Here is a 20,868-nt window from a genome sequence, read left to right on the forward strand (position 1 = left end):
TCACAAGTATGTGTTAAATTCTTGCATCCCTGCGTGAGTTTTATGTTCCTGTATAAAGCATAATGAAAGCTCATGAATTCAACCTGCAAAACTTTTCTTTCTTTGTAGGCAAAAGGAAGATACAATGAATTTCATGAACCTAAAAATTACCTGATTAATAATGAAATTAGGTGCTAATTCATATAGTTTTTGTCAGCACTCAAAACAGATTCTAGTCCAAATAACAGGATCTAAACAATCAATGTACATAGTGTTCAATATTTCAGTCTTAATTTCAATTTCAAGCTATAAGCCAACTAAAAAATACCATGGTTTTATATCGGCAGAATTATTACTTTTTGGTTTGACCGATAGCAATAAACAATGTGTAGGAAAACAATGAAGAAATCCATCAAAAATCTTTATTTACCCTTTATCTCAATTTTCAGCCCCAAATAGTTCAAGTCATATGTACCTTAAAAATAATAATTTAAGGGAGTATAAACTTGAAAACCCAAAAAGTTTCCTTATCTCTTAATGGCTTAACAGCTTCTATTCACTACAATTTATACAGTTAACAACTAAAGTGTCCATCAATGGGTGAATGAATAAATAAGTTGTTACACACACACACACACACACACACACACACAATGGAACATTATTCAGCCATAAAAAAGAGGAAATCCTACTATTTGCAACACCATGGATGGTCCCTGAGGGCATTATGCTGGGTGAAATAGTTCAGACAGAGAAAGCCAAAAACTGTATGATCTCATTTATGTGTAGAATCTAAAAAACAAACAAACTCACCAAAAGAGATCAGTCTTGCCATTACCAGAGGTGGAGGGTGGGGGAAAGGGGAAATGGAGGAAGGTGGTCAAAAGGGACAAACTTCCACTTAAAAGATAAATAAGTATTAGGGATGTAATGTACAACATGATGATTATAGCTACCACTAATGTGTAATACACAGAAAGGTTGCTAAGAGTAAATCCATTTTTTCCTTTTTCTTTTCTTTTTATTATATCTATATGAGATGACGGATGTTAGCTGAACCTATTGTAATCATTTCACAATACATGTAAATTAAACCAACACACTGGATGCCTTAAAATTATACAGTGATGTATGTCAATTACTTCTCAAAAAATGGTAAAAAAAAAAAAAACCCATAAAAAACCCACTTTAAACCACAAATCAGTTCTAGTCTCACCTGTAGTTCCAAGAAGACAAACAGGGACAACAGGGGACAGAGAGTATCTTTATTTGGAGGAAATTAGTTTGGTGAGGGCATCTCCAAAGGCTATCCTCTCAACATTGGCCAGAATAAATGAGCAATAGGCAAAACATTCCTCTCTCCCATGGTCAAGGAATGAATGCCAGTTTTGCAAGTTCCGTTATCCATCTATGATGGTTGGGATCTGGCAGTACTGCAATCTGTCCCAGGAACCCCTATCTGTCATTTAACATTAGAATGCATACAAACCGACCAGCTATCCTTATACCACCTAAGTAAATGCACTCTCCCCAAGTGTGAAGCAAAATAATCAAATCACAGATACTCACGATATACAAATCTTTGTCAAATAGAGCATTTGGATGTATAAAATCTTTAAGAACAGATTAATGGTATCATACAGTATTATCATTGGACTTGCAGAAGAAAATGGTAACATTATCTGCCTCTTTGTTTATAAAATTCATGGTTTAAAGAAAATGGTATGAATTAACGAATAGTTCTTGCCTACATGTTTTTAAGTTACTAATATTTTGTGAGGATGTTGTCAGCACAATGCTAAATATTTTGGAGACATTTTAAAGTCTCCTTTACTGTGAATACAATGAAAGCCATTTTTATGACTATATTCTAAATCTTTAAGTGCATGACCACAGGGGTGCTTGGGTGGCTCAGTTAGTTAAGCGTCCGGCTTTGGCTCAGGTCATGATATCATGGTTCATGGGTTCAAGCCCCGTGTCGGGCTCTGTGCTGACCGCTAGCTCAGAGCCTGGAGCCTACTTCAGATTCTGTGTCTCCCTCTCTCTGTGACCTCCCCTGCTCATGCTGTCTCTCTCTCTCAAAAATAATTAAAACATTAAAAAAATTAAAAAAAAATAAGTGCATGACCACAAAAGGCCTAGTTCCCATGAATATAAGGATATCTTTGTTTGATGATGCGTGCAGTGCAGCAATGTTATGCTTATTAACTCTTAATTATTAAGCTATTCATGTTATACAAGAATAGCTTTCGTTCAAAATTTATGTTGAAATAAAAAGTGAATATGTGTGAACGTGTAAGCTACTTGTCTAACAGATAAGGTGACATATGATCGAATATTAGCATTTAAACTGGCCAGATTTAATTCACTAAGACTTCTCTTAATACCTGGAACTGTAATAAATAGTAAATGTAATACCTGGAAATGTAATAAATAGTAAATAAATAATGATACAAGAAAAAGTTTACCCCACTCACCTGTCTGTTACGTTCATCCATAATCCTCGTAATCTGAATCTTTTTTCTCCCCATAGTCCCCGTTTTTCTTCTCTCTCTCGTCCCTGAAATTATGTATTTTTTCCTTCCTTTTCTTTCTCTTTCCTGTTTCCTCCAAACAAATCTCCTTCTTCAGCACTTGCACTGCTCAGTTCCCAAATCCCTGCATTCGGTCCTGCTGGACAGAAAAGAAAAATTAAATGCCACTTTAACAGAAAGGCAGTTTCATAAGAACTATCATATTCTAATTCTTTAAAAAAGAAAACTATATGGAAGTAAGCCAATCAAATGAATGAAAATAAGTACTCAAAGCACATGGTATGCCCCACGCAGGAGCATATCAAATAGGAACAGTGTGTTTTTACTGTTAAAATAATCTCATAAGTAATATAACAAGTCACTTAAATGACAAAAACTGTACTTTAAAGCCTAACACTTGAAATGTATCTTTTGCAATGAGTTTCTTAATATTTTTTAATGAAATTAGGTGACTATTTTCACCCTTCTATTATGAAAAATTACCTAAATCAGAGAGTTAATGAACCTCTATGTACCTGTGTATGCTAAGTAGGGCAGCTAATTCATTTCTGAAGGGAAAACAATCTCGTGTTTTGACAGCAGAGGTGATAATGTCCCTCGTTATGCAAATAGGATGGACTATTATGAAAGTGCTATTTGATATATGTAAATGTCAACTAATTTAAATCTAAATCCTTTAATCTTATTTTAAAAAAGTCACTGCTATGAGAACACTGTAAAAATAATATGGGATATTTAATCTTACATAATAAGCAGCTATCAGCAGTAAGATCTCCTTTTCCTCTTGAAAGCCCTTAAGCTATTCTTGAACACAAGAATCAAAAATGATAATCATTCATAGAAAAGAAATGGTGGAAAAAATTAGAGTATTAGTCCATTTATAATGATACTTTTTTTTATAACTACACTTTTTATAATAAGCCATCAGTTCTCAATATTTAAATATCTTAAAAAGACATATCATATGTCTTTGGGGAGTAAGATACAAAATCACAGAAGCTTGATACTCTATATATTAGATATCTTTAGGTCATGAATTAAAATTAGAGAAATGATCATCAATAATATAAAATAAACCCAGAGAATCACTCGAGTATTAAAAGTATATATTTTACTTTGTTTCAGATTATATCTGAAAATATTTGAACGTAATGAAAATGAATTGCCATGAAATGTGGAAGTTAACTAGAAAGCATTCCACAATGGATTCTTCATTTGCAAGCAACAGCTCCAATTATTCTATCCAGCAGTATGTCAAAGAATGCAACTACTTTACACATGGCTCAGAATTTCCCTGTTTTAGTTGGTGTCTGACAAGGGACCTGAAAAATTCCCACATGTATTATGTAATGCTAAGCCAACGTCCTGGCTATTTAATAGATTATTTGGCTCCAATTCAAAGTTATTGGAACAGGAAAGCTGTTATACACTTGGTCTGATCATCAGCTGTCTTTTGATTTCTTTAATTTAATTTCTAAATTCTTTATCACCTTGAGTAAATTTCTTTAAATTAAAATTTTCTGTGGTTATCTAATTGCAGAAGCTATTATGATATAATTAGTTCTGGTGGATTAAGCGCTACTTAAATACTAAGACCATCCATTCTCTTTTGCCCAATGCCTTTCTATGAAACTGCGGCTCAGTTGTGCCTCTGTATATGTTGAGTAACATCATGACCACACAGTGCTCATCAGCAACTCCAGTGGTAATTTTAAATGTTGGAAGTAGTTCAAAAGTTTTAAGGAGTTATATAAATAACACACATTTGACAAATACACATGAAAAAATTAGCTATAAGACATTAAAATCACATTATAATATGAAACATTCACGAAGCACAATTGTATTATATATTCACTGTTGCCAAACACTGTCCATCTATCTATTTTTAGAAACAGTCTTAAATATCACTCAACTGGGCAACTTTCCTGTGTTTCCTAAAGTCTTACCTTAGAAGCACGCGGCACCTTAGAATGATATTTCCCTTGAATGTGCAAGACCCCAAAGAGACAAACAGGCGTCCTCTGTCACAGAAAAGCCAACCCATGAATCGACAGCAAATGCATAAGGGACAATTTCCTTTCTTTTCATTTAGCTGAGGCCGGTGGCACTATCGGCTTACAGGACTCTGCCTGCCTAAGCGCTTACTCACTCTAAGGTGGAAGGTCAGGGTGAACAGATTAGAGTGTGGTGACAAGGCGGGGAAGACGAGAACTTCCACAGGTCCTGGTTTCAAAATACAAATAACCAAACAAGCAGAGAAACCTCCCTGGAGAAAAGTGTCTTCAGAAAGGCAGACGGAGCGCTCCTCCAGAGCCAAACTTAGAAGAGTTCCTACATATCACCACCCCATATTTCACAACTTTGAAACGAGAGACACTTTTTAAAAAGAGTAGGGCAGGGATTTTAATTTGTCAAAATGGATGGGAAATATTTTGCCAGAGAAAATACATATGCATATATCAAACATGTATATAAAATAGTTGATAAAAATACCATTGGATGTTTTTTCGTTTTGAAATATGCAAGGTAAAGAGAAACAAGGTTAAATTTCAGTAAAATTAAAATATTTTCTTGCTTTCCATAAAAGTGAATATTTCTTGAAGTCTTGCCTTCTGAACATTTTTAAAATGCAAAATCTGATATTATTATGTACACATGCAGACTACTACAGGGTAAGGAGGCGATGTTTTCATGAAGTAAAATACATCCTGAAACGTGGCTTAGCACATTTGATTATGGATCACCACATTTCAGGGGCTGTCGGTAAAAATGCAGAGTTAGGAAGGTCGACAACAGCTCAGGAGTTGTTTTCTTAGCATAATTATTTCTCTAAGCTGATTTTTATGTAAACATTATTTTGTAAAGTCAGTTTCCAGTCTTAATTTGTAGGAGGCCTCAAGAGGCTGAAAAAGAGATTCTGTAACTTTAGTAGATTTTAAAACTGTTTCTGTATGGATATGAAGAAAATAATCGCTAAACCCCATGTAGTAGAATTTCAAGTTATGCTGAGAACTTTCATTACATACCGTCAACCATAAGCCTAAAATAATTCCAGCAGCCTTTTGCCGCTAACTCCTCTCCACATGAAAGAAGCATTCTTGGAAAATGACAGAGCCACAGAGAAACAATCAGTAATTAAAAAAAGAAAAAGAAAAAGAAACGCTCTACCACAGTTACACTCTAAGGAGATACAGTCTTCTGCATTTTCTTTTCTTTTTGTCAACCTAAATATAAGAAAAATAAAATCAAGCTGCTTACTAAAAAGGGGAACTTCATTATGGCAGGCTTCTGTTCACTTTGAGTTTGGCATAAGCAGACAGATGAAGGCAAAGTAGTTTTGAGACCCAAGTAGAGAAGAATTTCTGTGGACAGATGCTAAAGATCCTTCTCCCACCCCAGCTCTCTCATTTACAAACAGTTCCCTTGAGTGACACACACCTCCTCCCCCCTTCCCTGCCTCACTCTTTTTTGCTCTCTTCCTCCCTCTCTCCCTCCCTCCCACAAATCCCTCCCTGTAACACAGAAGAGTCTTGACAGAATGGCAGGAAACACGCACAGACTGGTCGGGGAAGGATATGATGTCAGCAACCACGAACAATAAAAGGTGTAAAGGTGCTTCCTTCCCTAAACTGTTCCAGAAGTGTAAAATGGGAACCAAAACTCTTCACTTCCTTCTCTGAGCAGAACTGTCTGAGTGTGCTGTGCAGCACGCCACACACAGAGAGGCCTTTGAGAGGTTCAGATAAGGGACAATGACAGAAATCCAGACATGGGGACACAATTTTTTATTTCTATTTTTAAAACATCTAAGAAAAATCCATTACAGTTCTAGTTTAGTATTTTGTATGATTGCTTTAAGAAATAAAAACAAGAAAACAAACCAGTTCACTTTGGTGAAGCAGGAGATACATCACAATTACCATTCACTATGCCTCACAGAGGTCGTCTGACACAGCTAATGCAGCCATATAATCTTAATTTACCCTTCAAGGCAAATAAAGGACTCTATACAGGCAAGGAGCCAATTGGATAAATCATATTTTTGGTAAAAAAAAAATAGAATCACAAAAACTGTCCACCCCTCCTCCCCCCAATGTTGGTTATAGGAAAACACATTACTTCTTTGCACCCAGTTTAAAAAAAAAAAAGATAAAGTGAGTTGGGAGAATAGGTTACTATGTTATTGCAGCTCTCAAAGTTGATCAAAAAATTCAGAGTAAGAACCAAAGAAACTAACATAAACTTTCAGTATTTAACGAAACTATTTAATCTCGTCACTATTAGGTTCCTTCTAACATGGAAATGGCAGTCTACCATAAGGTTTCTGTAGGAAGAAAACCACATATCAAGTGGATCTGAGTCATCTTGAGATTTCAATCATCTTCCCACATTACTTTGATTTACAAATTAAACACGACCTTCATTTATGTGTTTTGATCGTAGAGTGAGAGTGCCATGCCACATTAAAAGATGTGGGAAGAAATTAATTCTCTTCTGCTAAACTTATCTTTGCAAAGCATGTATTTTGCTACGATAAGCACAGTCACTTAAAAAAAACCTATTTATAATGATCAGACATTAAAATATGTAATGTCAACCTGCAAAGAAAGAATTCTAGTTTTCTTTTATTCATATTAGTAGTAACTTCTTTATTGTCTCACATTTTCACTAACACTAGCATCTTCATACAGTGTTGTATAAAAACTCAAATCTGAAAACCACGCACACTATGTCCAACAAAAAATTATACTGTTATATAAAAACAAACTGGATGCTTAGTAGGGGATGAAAATGATCTTAAGCCCAGTTGCTGCAAGCCTGGTATTAGTAATTCAAATAATTAAATGAATCATTATTATATGAAGTGGAAAACTTTGCTTATTATGGTACATATAGATACTTTTAACTTTCTCCTTCATGACATATTTGAAAGACATATGAGACATGTAATTATATTTTGGTTAAAACAAACAAGTAGAACTTTTACTTTTTTTCTGCTTAAGAGGTATTTTGAACTTCCAAAGATACAACAGTTATTGTTATTATTATTGTTACTCAACTATTTGATGTCTTATGAGTTGGGGAATATTTCCTTGGTCCTGAAAGTCATTCTGCATCTCTTAAAGTGTATGATGTTATATTATCCTAGCTATGAATACCAGTTGATTTCATTTTAAAGACACATAGTCAAAGCTTACCTTCCTAAGAGTAATAAAAAAAACCACCATTATTTACCTCTGGATAGATACCATCATGCCAAACAAAGTTATTTTCTCAATTTATTCCAATTTAGTGTCAATATAATGGAATTTGGAGTCGTCTTCAAGTCTCAGTAACATAGTATCACATACAAATAATAGTCATCTGTCAGGTCCTCACACATGTCACACTCCTTCCTACCACAGGGCCTTTGAATATGTAATTCCCTCTGTGCTTCTTTAACGTCTTCCTTTCCTTTCTGTCTTATCTCTAATTTTACCTCTTCAGGAAGCACTCCATCCTTTCATGATCACAACAAATCCCCGGTAAGGACTCACAGCACCATGCTTTTCTTTGTAGCACTTGCCACAGTTGAAATTGCCTGTCTTCTTCAACATCTGTGGGCCAGCTCTGCTTTGTCTCACTTTCGTATTCACATTATCTATCCCACTGCCAGGCACATCCTCCTAGCATCGTAGGAGCTAATAACTTAGTTGATTAATGAATTTAAGATTTTCATCTGTCAGGTGTGTATTTTCTTCAGTTGCTATTTTTAATGACTATTCCTGAGAACATTTTCGTATTTTTGCTTACACAAAAGCAGGCTGATAACCTCACTTCATCCTTTGTCATATTTATATAGCATCTCTTATACGGAATAGGAGTGATCTATACTGAGAAGTGGAAGTGGAAAGAATTTTGGAGTCAGGAGGCTTAGGTCTGAACCTCAGCTTGTTATTCTTCCCTACAAAGTTGGGAAGAAACTTCTTGACGTGCAGGATGGCTATGGGCATTAAATGTGGTACTGTAGGCGAAGTGGGTGCACAGCAGTACTGCAAACGTGACCTACCACCTGTAAGACTGCTTCAGTTTTGAGGCACAGAATGAAAGTCATATTATACAATGAGGCTACCAAGTGAATCACAGTCCATGCATACACCATGAAGACCTCACTTTGGAAGGCTAGTGATGAGCAAGTTCCAATGCTTCATTTATTCCTTAACAATAATCATTATTGAAGAAAAAAATTTACAGTGTTATAAAAATTAAGAAGTTTCTCTTAAGTATCAGTCATGGAAGAGCTTCAGGCTGCAAAAGTAGAAATAACTAGGGAAATATATCAATTTTCCCAATGACCACGGCTGCCGAAAACTCTACATTAATGCTGCTAGTCCTACTTTAATATCTTTCCCCAAGGACAAGAGGAGATGAAATGTATGTCAGAAATATAATAAGGCTAAAAAGGAACTCGTTTTGAAAACCTCTGCAATTAATTTAGTAAGTGGGCCTAACCTGCCATTATCACCGACATAAATCATTTTATTTACACAGTTCTAGAATTTAGGAGACACACATACCTTTAAACAACCGTGTTGCATTATAAACAATTTAGTAAACACGAGGCAAGCGTAGCTTCCCCGTCATGGTTTCTCTGGTATATTTTGTCTTGAACATTGTTTTCACACTGCAGCTTAAACAGCCTTCTCCATTCCCCATGCCAAAATAGACTCCAAATGGTCTAAATATGTCAAGAGCCTCGTGCGATTGAACCACGCCACAGTTTTTTTGCCTTTCCACATCATATGACGTAATTAATTCAGGGATCTATCATGTCTTTGTTTTCCTGATTTCTCACAACAGTACAGCCACCACTGTGTCTTTCAAAGGCCACTTAGAGATACGCCAGGGCTTACCACAAAGGTAAACCCGGACTGCCTCGTCAGAAAGCCAGAGCTCCTATTTGGCCTCACAGACTGTGCTCTGTTCCCCAGCTGTAACCTCTCAGTAAGAACCCGCAGCTGGACTGCTTGTCGCTCCTAGTGAACAAAGCCAGTGAAGCGCTATACAACACCAGCATCAGTGAAACAAAATTGTCAGCCTTCAAAGCACGCTAGGATTGAATGGGGGAGATGTCCTTATACATTTTCGTATTATTATAACAAATTCTGAATTTCAGGCATCTCACAGCCCTGTCAGAAAAAAAATTTATGTTCACTTTTTTGTAATCATTTATATATCATATTTTATATTAAAATGGAAATACTCCATAAATTTATTTCTCAAAAGCCTGTATGTATTGGACACAATTTTCAGCCTTGCTGATACATAGGTGTGTGTGTGGCTGGGTGGGTGCAGAGAAAACATTTTCCTGCAAAACTGCAGCAAACGAAAAAGCCACATTTTAAACTTTCATACTGTGAAGATAAAACAGTAAGAGTACATTTTAAGGCACCTGAGTAGTCCTGAGTGTTATTACCACTAACTAATCACAATATTACTAAGACTAGGATATAAATGGTTAAAAGGCATTCTACGTAAAGGCTTTGTTTTATTCTGTATTAAAATATTATGTTAAACAATTGAAAATTATGTCCTTAAAAGTAATTTGCTTCTGTTGTTATTTTCCTAATTTATTTAATATTTAAAGGTGACCCTGAAGTAGAAAGAAAATAACTACTGTCCTTCTGCCAATGTTTTGTTATCCATTAAGGAGAATAAGCTTGATAAATCACCCACTATTTACACTGAATGTCATTTACTTTTGTCTCTAGCTGAACTTTGGAAATTTAGAAAGTTTACACAGAAGCCTTCCATCTAATATACATAATGGCCAAAATACCCTAATAATGTCTCTCAAAATACAGATATTTAATATTGCTGTTCTATGTGGCTCAACATGGAAACCAGTGATTCACCAATTTTTCTGTTCTCTTCATCTCTTTTACAGCATCCTAATCAACCTAATTAAGGCTTTGTTCATCTGAAACCTCCGATGACAATTTGTTTAACTCTATCCCACTGTGGTCTTCTTATAAGGAGAATTAAATCTGATCTTCTGACAGCAATCATTAAATGATCCCAACTGGCCCCAATTAAGCCACATGGCTCACGGGCTTCCATACAGTCAAGTGCCAAGTTCTCTGTTTCATTTGCACATCATTCTTTACCTTGGTTTATTTTCTTAAAGCCAATTAAGTATGTGTCTTATCGAGTGGAACTAAATTTCCTTGTGTACACTAGCTTAAGATACAGTGCATCAATTGACTTTGCAGTCACACTGAAGTATCACACAGGGCTCCTAAAGCCACTCTCTCTAGCTGTAGTGCTATTAATGAAAAAAAAACCCACTTTAAATTTACTTACCCATGCTGAAAGTGATACATGTACCTTTTCAAAATAATATATATATATTCAAACACTTCTGGCTAACATAAATCAATAACAACTTTCTATTTGGCTTATTTACAATGATCTTTTAATAGAGCAGTATCCACATTTAGTAGAGTTTAATACTCTTTTTTTAAAGCATTTAAATTATCTCTTTAAGACCTGCTAAAAGAGTAGTACCAAAGTAAGACTTCTGAAGTTAACCTTTCTTACCCTTAATTTCTGCTCTAATTTTTTCACATATGCTCAATTGTAAGTTCTGTAATGATGTTCGTAGGCCTTCCCATGAATGCAGGTAGCCTCAGGATTTAGAGCTCATTGATTGTGTGCTACTCCAGGGAGATGGCTGATTAAAAACAGCCTCATGAGGAGGAGTAGCTCCTATTCACATCTGGCTCATCATATTCTAAACTCTAATACCTGTATGGAAATTTGACCCCTGGCTCTGGCTTTGGAGCCCCGCACTTTTCAGAGCCCTTTACCTTCGATGTCAGGGCAGAAACATAGTTAGATTAATCTCAGTATGACTGGTGTTTGACACAGTTTCTGAAGGCCTTAATCAATTATCCTGACTACTTTTCTGAGAATATAAACAAATGTGCTGTATTTTTACATCTATTCTAATTATAGCTATCACTGATCATCTGTTGGTATCTGATGCAGGCTATCTGTCACAGTTCTCAGAGCAGATGGATTAGAACATATCTGTTCATCCTAATCATACATTAAAAACTGACATGAGGATAGAAAACTGAAATGGATGCTATGCATCTTATTGGACATTAACCTTGATGGAGCATGGGAATTCTTTTTATTCCTTGGCCAACAGATGTAACTACACAGAAAAAAGAAAATATAATAGAATCTTTAACATATTGACATTTGGAAACCCCTAGAAAAGTAGTTATGTATGTTTTCTTTATGATACCTAAATAGATAATCATCTACTCAATAAATAACTCTTCTCAGAAGAGGAAAATTTTAAATATTTACTACAAAATCCTGATGATTTAGAAAATACTAACAACTTAACAGCTGATTGACCTTAAAAATGTATAATAAATATACTAAAATTTTGGCAAAGCAAAACAAGACGCTGGGGTGTTGTATTATGAAATATTTCTCACTGTATTATAGTAATCTCCAATAAGGTTTGATGTTAATTTTAGAGCACGCTTCTGCTAAAAAGGGCAAACCCTGCAACAGATTTAGTACAAAGAAGCTGAAAATATCCTGTGGAAAAAAAAAGTCTGTAGTGAAATCAGCCAGCCCAAATCCTGCCATTACTCAGCACTGCAGTGACGTGCGGATGTTTGTAGTGGCTTGAGGAGCCAGCAGGGGTGGAAACTCTGCGTACTCGACTTCAACATGATTGCAATTGAACCTCATCAAAGTAAGAGCTCATAATTTGTCACAGAAAACAGCCAATTAACATATGTTAGAAAAAGGCTTCATAAAGATAATATATGATTAAAGACCCAGTGCAGCTGTTGAAAATCAAAACTATGCATTTAAAAAAGAAATCTCAGCCTGAGCTTCCGTGTGGTTAAACTGATAATGGCTACTATGATTTTTTTTTTTAAAGTAGAAAAATATAATTACAGTGCTTCTCATAAGTTTGGGGTTATGGCAAGGGAGAACTGGATACTGTGGTATTATTTACTATGCCTTACTTAGTTCTATAAATAGTTGAAGCCCTTGCCAAAACTCTGTAGTTACTTTGTTATAGTGCTATTTTAAAACACAGACCTTCATTGTGAGCTAAATGGCCTTCAGGATGCACTTTGTAGTTATAGCATTCCTCTCAAAACTATATCCTCCCTTTATCTGTGCAGAACTCCAGGACAAGAGGACTCGACATGATGACCCTGCTCGCCTTAGAACGCACTGGGGCTGTGTGACACAAGGTTTCAACACTTCAGAACTTTTGTCAGGGCTGGTGGTCAGGAAGACGACGAGTCAATGTGAGAAATGAGACTGTGGGGCCTGTGTGTGGTACAGATCCTCTAACGCGATGCAGTGAGGGCCACCTGCCACAGCTTTGGAGCAGACGACCTACACATAACTGAATGTATGGGAGGCACTCTCCTTAGAGATTTAAAGGAAACTTTAGCTTGGACCATGTGAACAAATCAAATCCTGGCTAAACTGATGTCATCGAAGACTGTGAACCAAATTCATGATGCTTAATATTACAGATATCAGTGAAAAAGTTTGACCTTTACTTACAGGGACATAAATGTGTCAGGCATGATGCTAGGTCCTAGGTCCCACTGTAAGCAGAAGAAATAAGGTCCTGGTGTTCACGAAACTTACATTTTATAGGGAGAGAGAGGCAATCACCAAGCACCCTAGTATGATGATTTTAGATAGAGAAGTGCTAAAAAAAAATACCACAGTAGGACAGGCGAGGGGGTGACTGAACAGGAAAGGGCAGAGATGGACAGTGCTCTCAGGGAAGATGATATTTGAGAAGATGACATCTGAAGACAGATCTAAAATACAGACGGAGCCAGGCAGTATTTGGAGGATGACTCCTCCAGCCTGAATACTCCATGAATACTCTGCCTGTCACTGTTGCTACAAACTTGGCTAATCCACAGTTTCTCAAACTTCAGTTTCCTCATCTATAGATATGAGAATAATAATATATATATATTCTATGATAAGGCTGTGAGGCTCAAATAAAAAACAGTACCACATCCATTTGTAAAATTTCAGTTGGATGAAACTCAATTTCATAAGTTCATTGTGTCAACTTGTTTTCTTCACTTCACCATTGTATAATTTCATAAAAACTGTGAAGACTTGGGAGCACTGACAATATACTATAATGCAAAACATTTCTAAACTGATATGAACTGAATCCAAAGGTGTGTTTTCCTTTGAAATGTGGATATTTCATTAAATCAGTGTCCACTGATTGAACTAGTTCTTGAGCAAAGAAGTTCCTTTTGCCATGTTAAATATGCACATCACGAGCTATCTGACAAATTGAATGCAAAACTTCTGCAAATTGAAATACAGAATTATGTTTTTAAAATCATACCTCTTTTCTTCTAGAAATAAACAATCTTACAACATTACTAATGTACCTGAGTCACTAGGGTAGGTTGATTTATTTCCTCTCTCACAGGACCCAACTCCCAAGCAATCAGCACAGTTTTGATTAAGATATCAGTGATATTTGAAAATCCCAGTGTCTCACTGTATGGGAAATGTTCACATATCTTTGGACATACCCATCTAATGAGAGTAAGCTATGTAGCCTCAAGCCAAACAGATTAATTTCCAACTTGGAATGAACAGACAAATTGAATCATCTACTATTTTTTAAATTAAAGCATTTTAAGAGGAAACAATACAAAATATAAGGATTATGAATTTTAATAAATAAATTAGAGTAAAAGGCAACAGACACTTTAATTTAAAAATTTCTTAAACAGAAACGTCTAATGAAACTAGTATTTTAAGTAAGGAGGGGGTCAAAATTTCCTGTGCAACAAAACTTTATTTAAGAAAGAATGGGTATACAATTTCAATTCTCCCTACCCTGCCACTTTCTGGGGGATTAGTATAAATTTGATCCTTTATTATACTAACTTCTTTTTTATTTCCTATTTGGTGAACATAATTTACCAATTTTAAAATAGGGTAAGCTGCATAATTTACCATGAAGCCTAAATTAATAAAAATCTATTTTCATTTATAATTGATCTAGTCACCGAAAAAAGAATAAGCTGGAAAAGTGTTTTTTTTTTAAATCAAAAGTCTTCTTTCCTCTCCTATGTGAATCATGATATAGATATTTATTCTAATAAGAATCAGCATAGTGTTTGATTCTATTCTCAATGCTAAGCAATATTTCACTTGGAAACTCCTCACCCTCCCTGCCTATACTGTAACGTGACCTTCAGAGGACACTTACCTCCACCTCTAAAACCCAGCCATAATTGCATGCAAAGCAGGCATGTAAATCTGAGTCTCTTCTCTCTTTGCAGCCTCCCCTCTCCATTTTTTCCTTTCATCACCTTTCTTTATCTCTTTTTCCACATGTTTAGAACTGAGGGGATATGGAAAGTGAAACTGTCAAAGAGCTAGGAATAGAGGTGTTCTCAGACGAACAGAAGGTTTCCTCCATATACCCGGGCAGGGCAAGTGTGTCGCAAAGGGCCGGCCGTGGGCCTGGGGTAAACTAAGTTGGTTCCTATAAGGAAGGCCCGGCAGGAGGCTCCTTATCTCAGCTTGTCTACACATTTTGTCCCAGGCTATTTTCAAGGATAGCCCAAGTCATCCTTGGCAGATACTAATACATGGAAAGTATTACAGTGCTTCCCCTGTAAAAAAGATCATGCCATTGCAGATCAGAAATTTACTGAAATAAAGTTTTTTTAATCCCCATTCTCTTAAAGATCTAAAAGAAAGCACCCACTGGTGGAAGAAAGTCCATGACTCTCATCAGAAACCTCAGAGTGGATTCCAAAGATCAGTAGTTCCTAAGGATTATGACAAGCTATGCCAAAAAACAAAACAAAACAAAACAAAACAAAAGATAAAAAGTCAGGAAATAACACAAAATTAGGGAAACAAATTTCTTTGCTGCAGGACTTTTCATATTCTCCAGTATGCTAGATGCCAGAATCTGGAGTATTTCCAAATATATCCAGAATATGTTTTGGAAATGCTAGTTTTAGAAAAAGGAATAAGCCTTTTCTCTCTGACTGCTGGATACATTGCACGGTTGAAATGCCCTTAACCAACACTTTGCTCAGTGCGTGGCTCATAGAAAACATAATAGTACCGTTGAATAATTGACAAAACAATGGAAAACTCTTCTTCAGCTTTACAAAGAAGTATAAATATATTAAGGGCAGAAAACTGCTGTTCTTTTAAAGCAAAAACAATAATAAAACATTTAGCAATTAGTGCAATATAGTTCTAAAGCACCAAGAAGAGGTGGAGTGGAGGGAAAAGAAAGCTGTATTTGTAACCAGACTCTGGTTCGGGCTCTGCTACCCCATGAGCTGCACATCTCTAGGCCAGTCAACTGCTTTGAGTCTCATTGTCCTTAGATACATTGCTTTTTTCCACACTTCTTGCTTTGAAAAGTTGGTTCACCACAGCTTCAATTAATGTAAGCAGTTAAGACTAAGGTTACGTTATGCACTTTGGACCATTAATCATATTTAGAAATTTAATAAATAACAGCTATGGATTATAAAATACTATAGCACTAAAAGCTTTACATATATTAACTCCAATCCTCACAACAGCTTATGAGAAAGACTATTTTATTACTTCCATTTTATAGAAAAAAAGCTGCAGGACAAGAAGGTTAAGTTACTTGCCCAAGGTCACAAAGCTAGTGTTAGAGTATATAAATCTAGTCCTAGACTCAGTACTTGAACTGCACATTCTGCTACTTCTCCATGCAGCAAGGTACTTTCCAAGAGAGTGCTTCCAAGTTAAAATTCTCTCCAGAAAATGTGATATTCAGAAGGTTTTACTGAAACCTAAGAAGTACTATTTTTTAAGGTTTATTTTGAGAGAGCATGTGCAAACATGAGCAGGGGAGGGACAGAAAGAGAGAGAGAGAGAGAGAGAGAGAGAGAGAGAGAGAGAGAGAGAATCCCAAGCCAGCTCCATGCTGTCAGCAGAGCCTGATGAGGGCTTGATCCCATGAACCGTGAGTGTGAGATCATGACTGGAGCTGAAATCAAGTGTCAGATGCTTAACCAAGTGAGTCACCCAGGCACCCTGTAATCTAAGAAGTACCATTAAAAATCAGCATTCTTTAATTCATCTAACATTCTCTTATTCTTGATGGCAAAAAAGAACTTACTTCACTGTGCCAAGTAGGGGAAAAGAATGAAACTTGAGTTAGATATTTGTTATTAGAATATCAGGATTTACTGGCTCATCAACATCAGTGCGTTTCCTCCCCTTTTCTATAAATGAACTGGTTGCTCACGAGGGAAATCGGGTGAATGTCTATGAATCAGCACATATTCACCATGAACTCCTGGGGGAAAATGTGAAAACAGGTGTCTTACTGAGGATGGGTCAGGAGAGTCAGCTTCATTGATTATTAAGATGATAATTACAAAGAGTATTACAGTTTTGTTTTGTTTTGTCTCCAGGTTTGAGGCAGTCATCTTGCTCAAAGTACATTGGGTTATGTTTGTAACCCAGATCTAATTAACTGGTATTACCTGGATAATTACCCCAAACCTTTTTCTGCTCCTTCTCTTGTTCTTCCTTCTCTTTGTGCTTCTCCTTCATCTCCTCAAATTGTACACCCTCCCACAATACTCTTTATGCAGTGGAGTTCCCACTTCAGAATTTTATACATTTACCTACTTCTTTAGAATTCTTTGTGTTGAGACTCCTGGCTATAACTATGCAATTCACACTCTTTAAATATATTATTTTAGAAGTAGTTTTATGTAGATCAGCTTTATAAGTCACACACCTAATAAAATTTACTATTAATTGTATAAAAACAGTTGACATAATTGGCAATATATTTATAATTGTTGAAGAAAAAGAATATACTTTGGTGTATTACAGAAGTCCACATCAGTTTTCCCATGATGCATCATATATCCTTGTTTTGTCACAGCATACAGAGCATGAGAAAGTAATAGTTTGTATATTTTCAGCATGCATCAGACTCTTCTACTTTCATAGGCAAAGCAAAGTGGTACGAACATAGGTACATATATATTCATTTATACTTTACGTATGTTATTGTACCAGTTGATGAGGAAACCGGGTCAGAGCCATTCAAAAATTCCACAATTGACAATGACCTATTATTTCAAGCCCAAATTCAATTGAAGATGCTGAGCCGCTGATTAGGCAAAGTGAAAGCTCAACATGGCTGCTTCTACAGCCCATGCACTTAAAGACGGTAAACAGGAAATTTCTGAAATTTCTAATCTGGTAAGAAAGGGGCTGTTGGCAAATACTGCCTTTCACAGTGAAGAGATGTTTGGAATAAATTTTATATCAGGGTCACTCATGCCTGTAGGTGGATCTGGTAATAAAAGAGTTCTGCTAAGTGTAGAGGTGACAGCACTTTTAGATGCTAGAAAAGTGAATATTACCACCAAGTAACTAGTTAACATACCAAATCATTATTTGTCTACTCTTCTGAGGAGTCTAAAATTCAAAATTGTACAACAATGCTTATCTTTTGTATATTATGAATTGAAAAATAATGAATATAGCAATTTCTATCCAGTTCCTTTAAAAAGGGTGGGATAAATATTTATTAAATGTTTCTCTAAACGTATAATGGAAAATTTCAGGATGGGATTACAAATTTTAATTGCCTAAAATGGATCTTTAGGAGATCTGCTTTAAAATTTATCTAAATTTTGCCATGTTAGAAAAGTACAAAATAATCTATTTTTTTGCTTAAAATATGTATCTATGTTTCCATTCAACTAAGGCAAGAGTAGAAATCCCAGATATTAATGCTGGCAGAGGCCATGCAAGGTCATGCCGTTTTCTCCTCCTTAGGATAATACCATCCCCAAATTATTTCACAGAGATTCCACCTCTCCTATTTTTAAGACCTTCCGGAAAAGGAGCAACATAACCTTCCTCAGTAACCTATTTTGATATTTCACAACTCTCACTCAGGAAATTCTGACTTATAGCTAATCCCTCACAGAATACTTTATGCCCACTCCTCCTGTTCTATCCTCTGGACAGAGAACAACATGTGACAATCGGGTCTTCATTTCACACACTTCAAGGGTACATACGGAATTATACCTGTTTTTGTTATCCTTTCCTTTCATCCCCTCTTCCCCCCCCACCCCATATTTGCAGCTCTTCATTTTAAGTCATATCTGTCTTTAACTTGGTAGTCTAAAAATATACATAGTACTCAAAAATAGGCTTTTGTATATTCCTATCAAATACATATTTTTAATTATCCACACACAGCATAAAATTTAAAGCCAACGTTTATCTTTGCATTTATGTCAATTGTGCATTGTTTTCCCTTGCCAGATTTGTTTCTAGCCAACTTTTCTACATTTTGTGTGTGAAAAGGTTATTTGTTTCTCCTTAGCTTCATTATTTCTGACCCACTTCTTCAGTTCATCAAGGACATGCTGACTTCCGATCCTATCTTTCAAGGGCCAGACTCTACACTGTTTACACAGGACTCATTAATGTTTAAATTTTTTTAACGTTTAAGACAGACAGAGAGAGAGAGAGAGAGAGAGAGAGAGAGAGAGAAACATGTGCTTGTGGGGGGAGAGTGGGGGGAAGGGGGAGAGGAGGAGAGGAGGGAGAGTGTCAAGCCGACTCTGCAAAGTCAGAGCAGAGCCCAACAAGGGGCTCCATCACACAAAACTTGAGATCATGATCTGAGCCAAAATCAAGAGTCAGATGCTTAATCAACTAAGGCACCCAGGTGCCCCTAATGTTTTTAAATTTAGTGAATAAAATATTTCACTATTCCTTCAGCTACCATTCAAATCTGTGTGGTTCAGAGGGTATTTTTCCGATATCCTCACACCCAAGGTGTTATAGAACGTATACTAAATGTACAACAAATCTTTGTGATTTTTCCTCATGTATTTTAAGTTTGCAAATAAGAGAGTCTGGGTCATCCTATGCTTTCTTTTAAAAAATATTATCACTGATAGTTACCTTATAGTCTACATTTAAAAATTCATACAGGGGCACCTGGGTGGCTCTGTTGGTTGAGTGTCAGACTCCTGATTTTGACTCGGGTCATGATCTCCTGATTTGTGAGATGGAGACCCGCATCTAACCCCATGCTGTCAGCATGGAGCCTGCTTGGATTCTTTCGCTCCCTCCCACCCATTCCATCTCTTTCCTGCTGTGCTTTCTCTCTCTTCTCCCCCCACAAATATTAAAAATTCTTAGCACTAGTACCTTGTAGCCTTGCAATCACATTATTTTATACGAATTCCTGCTATGAAAGTTATCTTAGCTTTATGTTAGACATGTCTAGGCATTCCATGGTATTTTCTTTGTTCCTTAGTATCACTTGATTCCAGAGGTCATAGGTATCTATGTTACATTTCACATGTATGTGACCACAAGCATAGCTCATTTTGCTGCAAATCAAAGAAATATTTCGTACATTCCTTCATTCAATAAGTTTTGTTTGTTGTTGTTGTTGTGTGTGTGGTTTTTGTTTTGTTTTTAGTACTTGTGTGTTTTAGGCACGATTTTAAGGAATATATCAAAGAATAAAACAGACAAAAATTCACACCTTTGTGGAGCTTACAATATTCCTGGTATTATCTATATTTACTTTTGCCTCCACATGAAAAAACAGGCTACCCTTTATTTTATCCTTTGCTATTGTTGTTCTTATTGTTAAACTCGAGAATTTGTAAATACCATACTTTGTGATTCTCCTTATCAAATTTTAAGACTTCACTATTTCTTAGAACTTTCACTTCCATACTGTTTTTAATTTCTTCTTTTCTCATAAAATTTTTATAATTTCCATTCTTTATGTGGGTCTTTCGTCAGCCAATCAGATACTCTCCTTCCTCTTTAATGTTTGTGATACAAGATGAAGCGGTGTTTGATCACTTGTACAATCCCTCATTTAAAATTTTCTAAGAATACTTTAAAAGTATTTCCAAGTACTTTGACATATGCTCCATTAATAATCGCCTTTTTCCATTGAAGAATTCTTCCAATCTTTAATTCCTGCTTGTGACTAGATCCTAAGAGATTATGAGTTTTTGGCTAATCACCAGGTTTGATAAAGAATTAATTAATGAATAATATTGTCTTAGCTTTATTGAAAGAGAAACAAATTCTAGTAAATCAAGACAGCCAACTCAGTTTCCTGTTTCCTGACTATATGTCTGGGTAATCTGTGAGTGTAGTATTTAGATAGTTCTATTATACTAGGATGAAAGCAAGTGATCCATGATTCCCTATTGCACAATAAAAGATAACAGATTAGAATAGGGTG

At 35.9% G+C, this 20,868-nt stretch overlaps 1 protein-coding gene across 15 annotated transcripts in view; it reads right to left on the bottom strand.

Moving 5' to 3' along the window:
- The window catches only part of MEF2C (myocyte enhancer factor 2C), a 149,056-nt gene that overhangs the window by 92,459 nt on the left and 35,729 nt on the right, over positions 1–20,868 (bottom strand). For 8 of the 15 annotated variants that reach the window (XM_029942589.1, XM_029942585.1, XM_029942583.1 and 5 more), the window contains exon 2: positions 2,457–2,649. In XM_029942589.1, coding sequence (XP_029798449.1) covers positions 2,457–2,510 — 54 coding nt within the window. In that variant the 5' untranslated portion in view covers positions 2,511–2,649. Of the gene's footprint in view, positions 1–2,456; positions 2,653–4,462; positions 4,680–5,774; positions 5,937–20,868 lie in introns of those variants that run through there. The other 7 variants (XM_029942578.1, XM_029942580.1, XM_029942581.1 and 4 more) reach the window with 7 other exon arrangements.

The sequence above is a fragment of the Suricata suricatta genome, chromosome 6, assembly GCF_006229205.1.
Source record: "Suricata suricatta isolate VVHF042 chromosome 6, meerkat_22Aug2017_6uvM2_HiC, whole genome shotgun sequence".
Taxonomy (NCBI): domain Eukaryota; kingdom Metazoa; phylum Chordata; class Mammalia; order Carnivora; family Herpestidae; genus Suricata; species Suricata suricatta.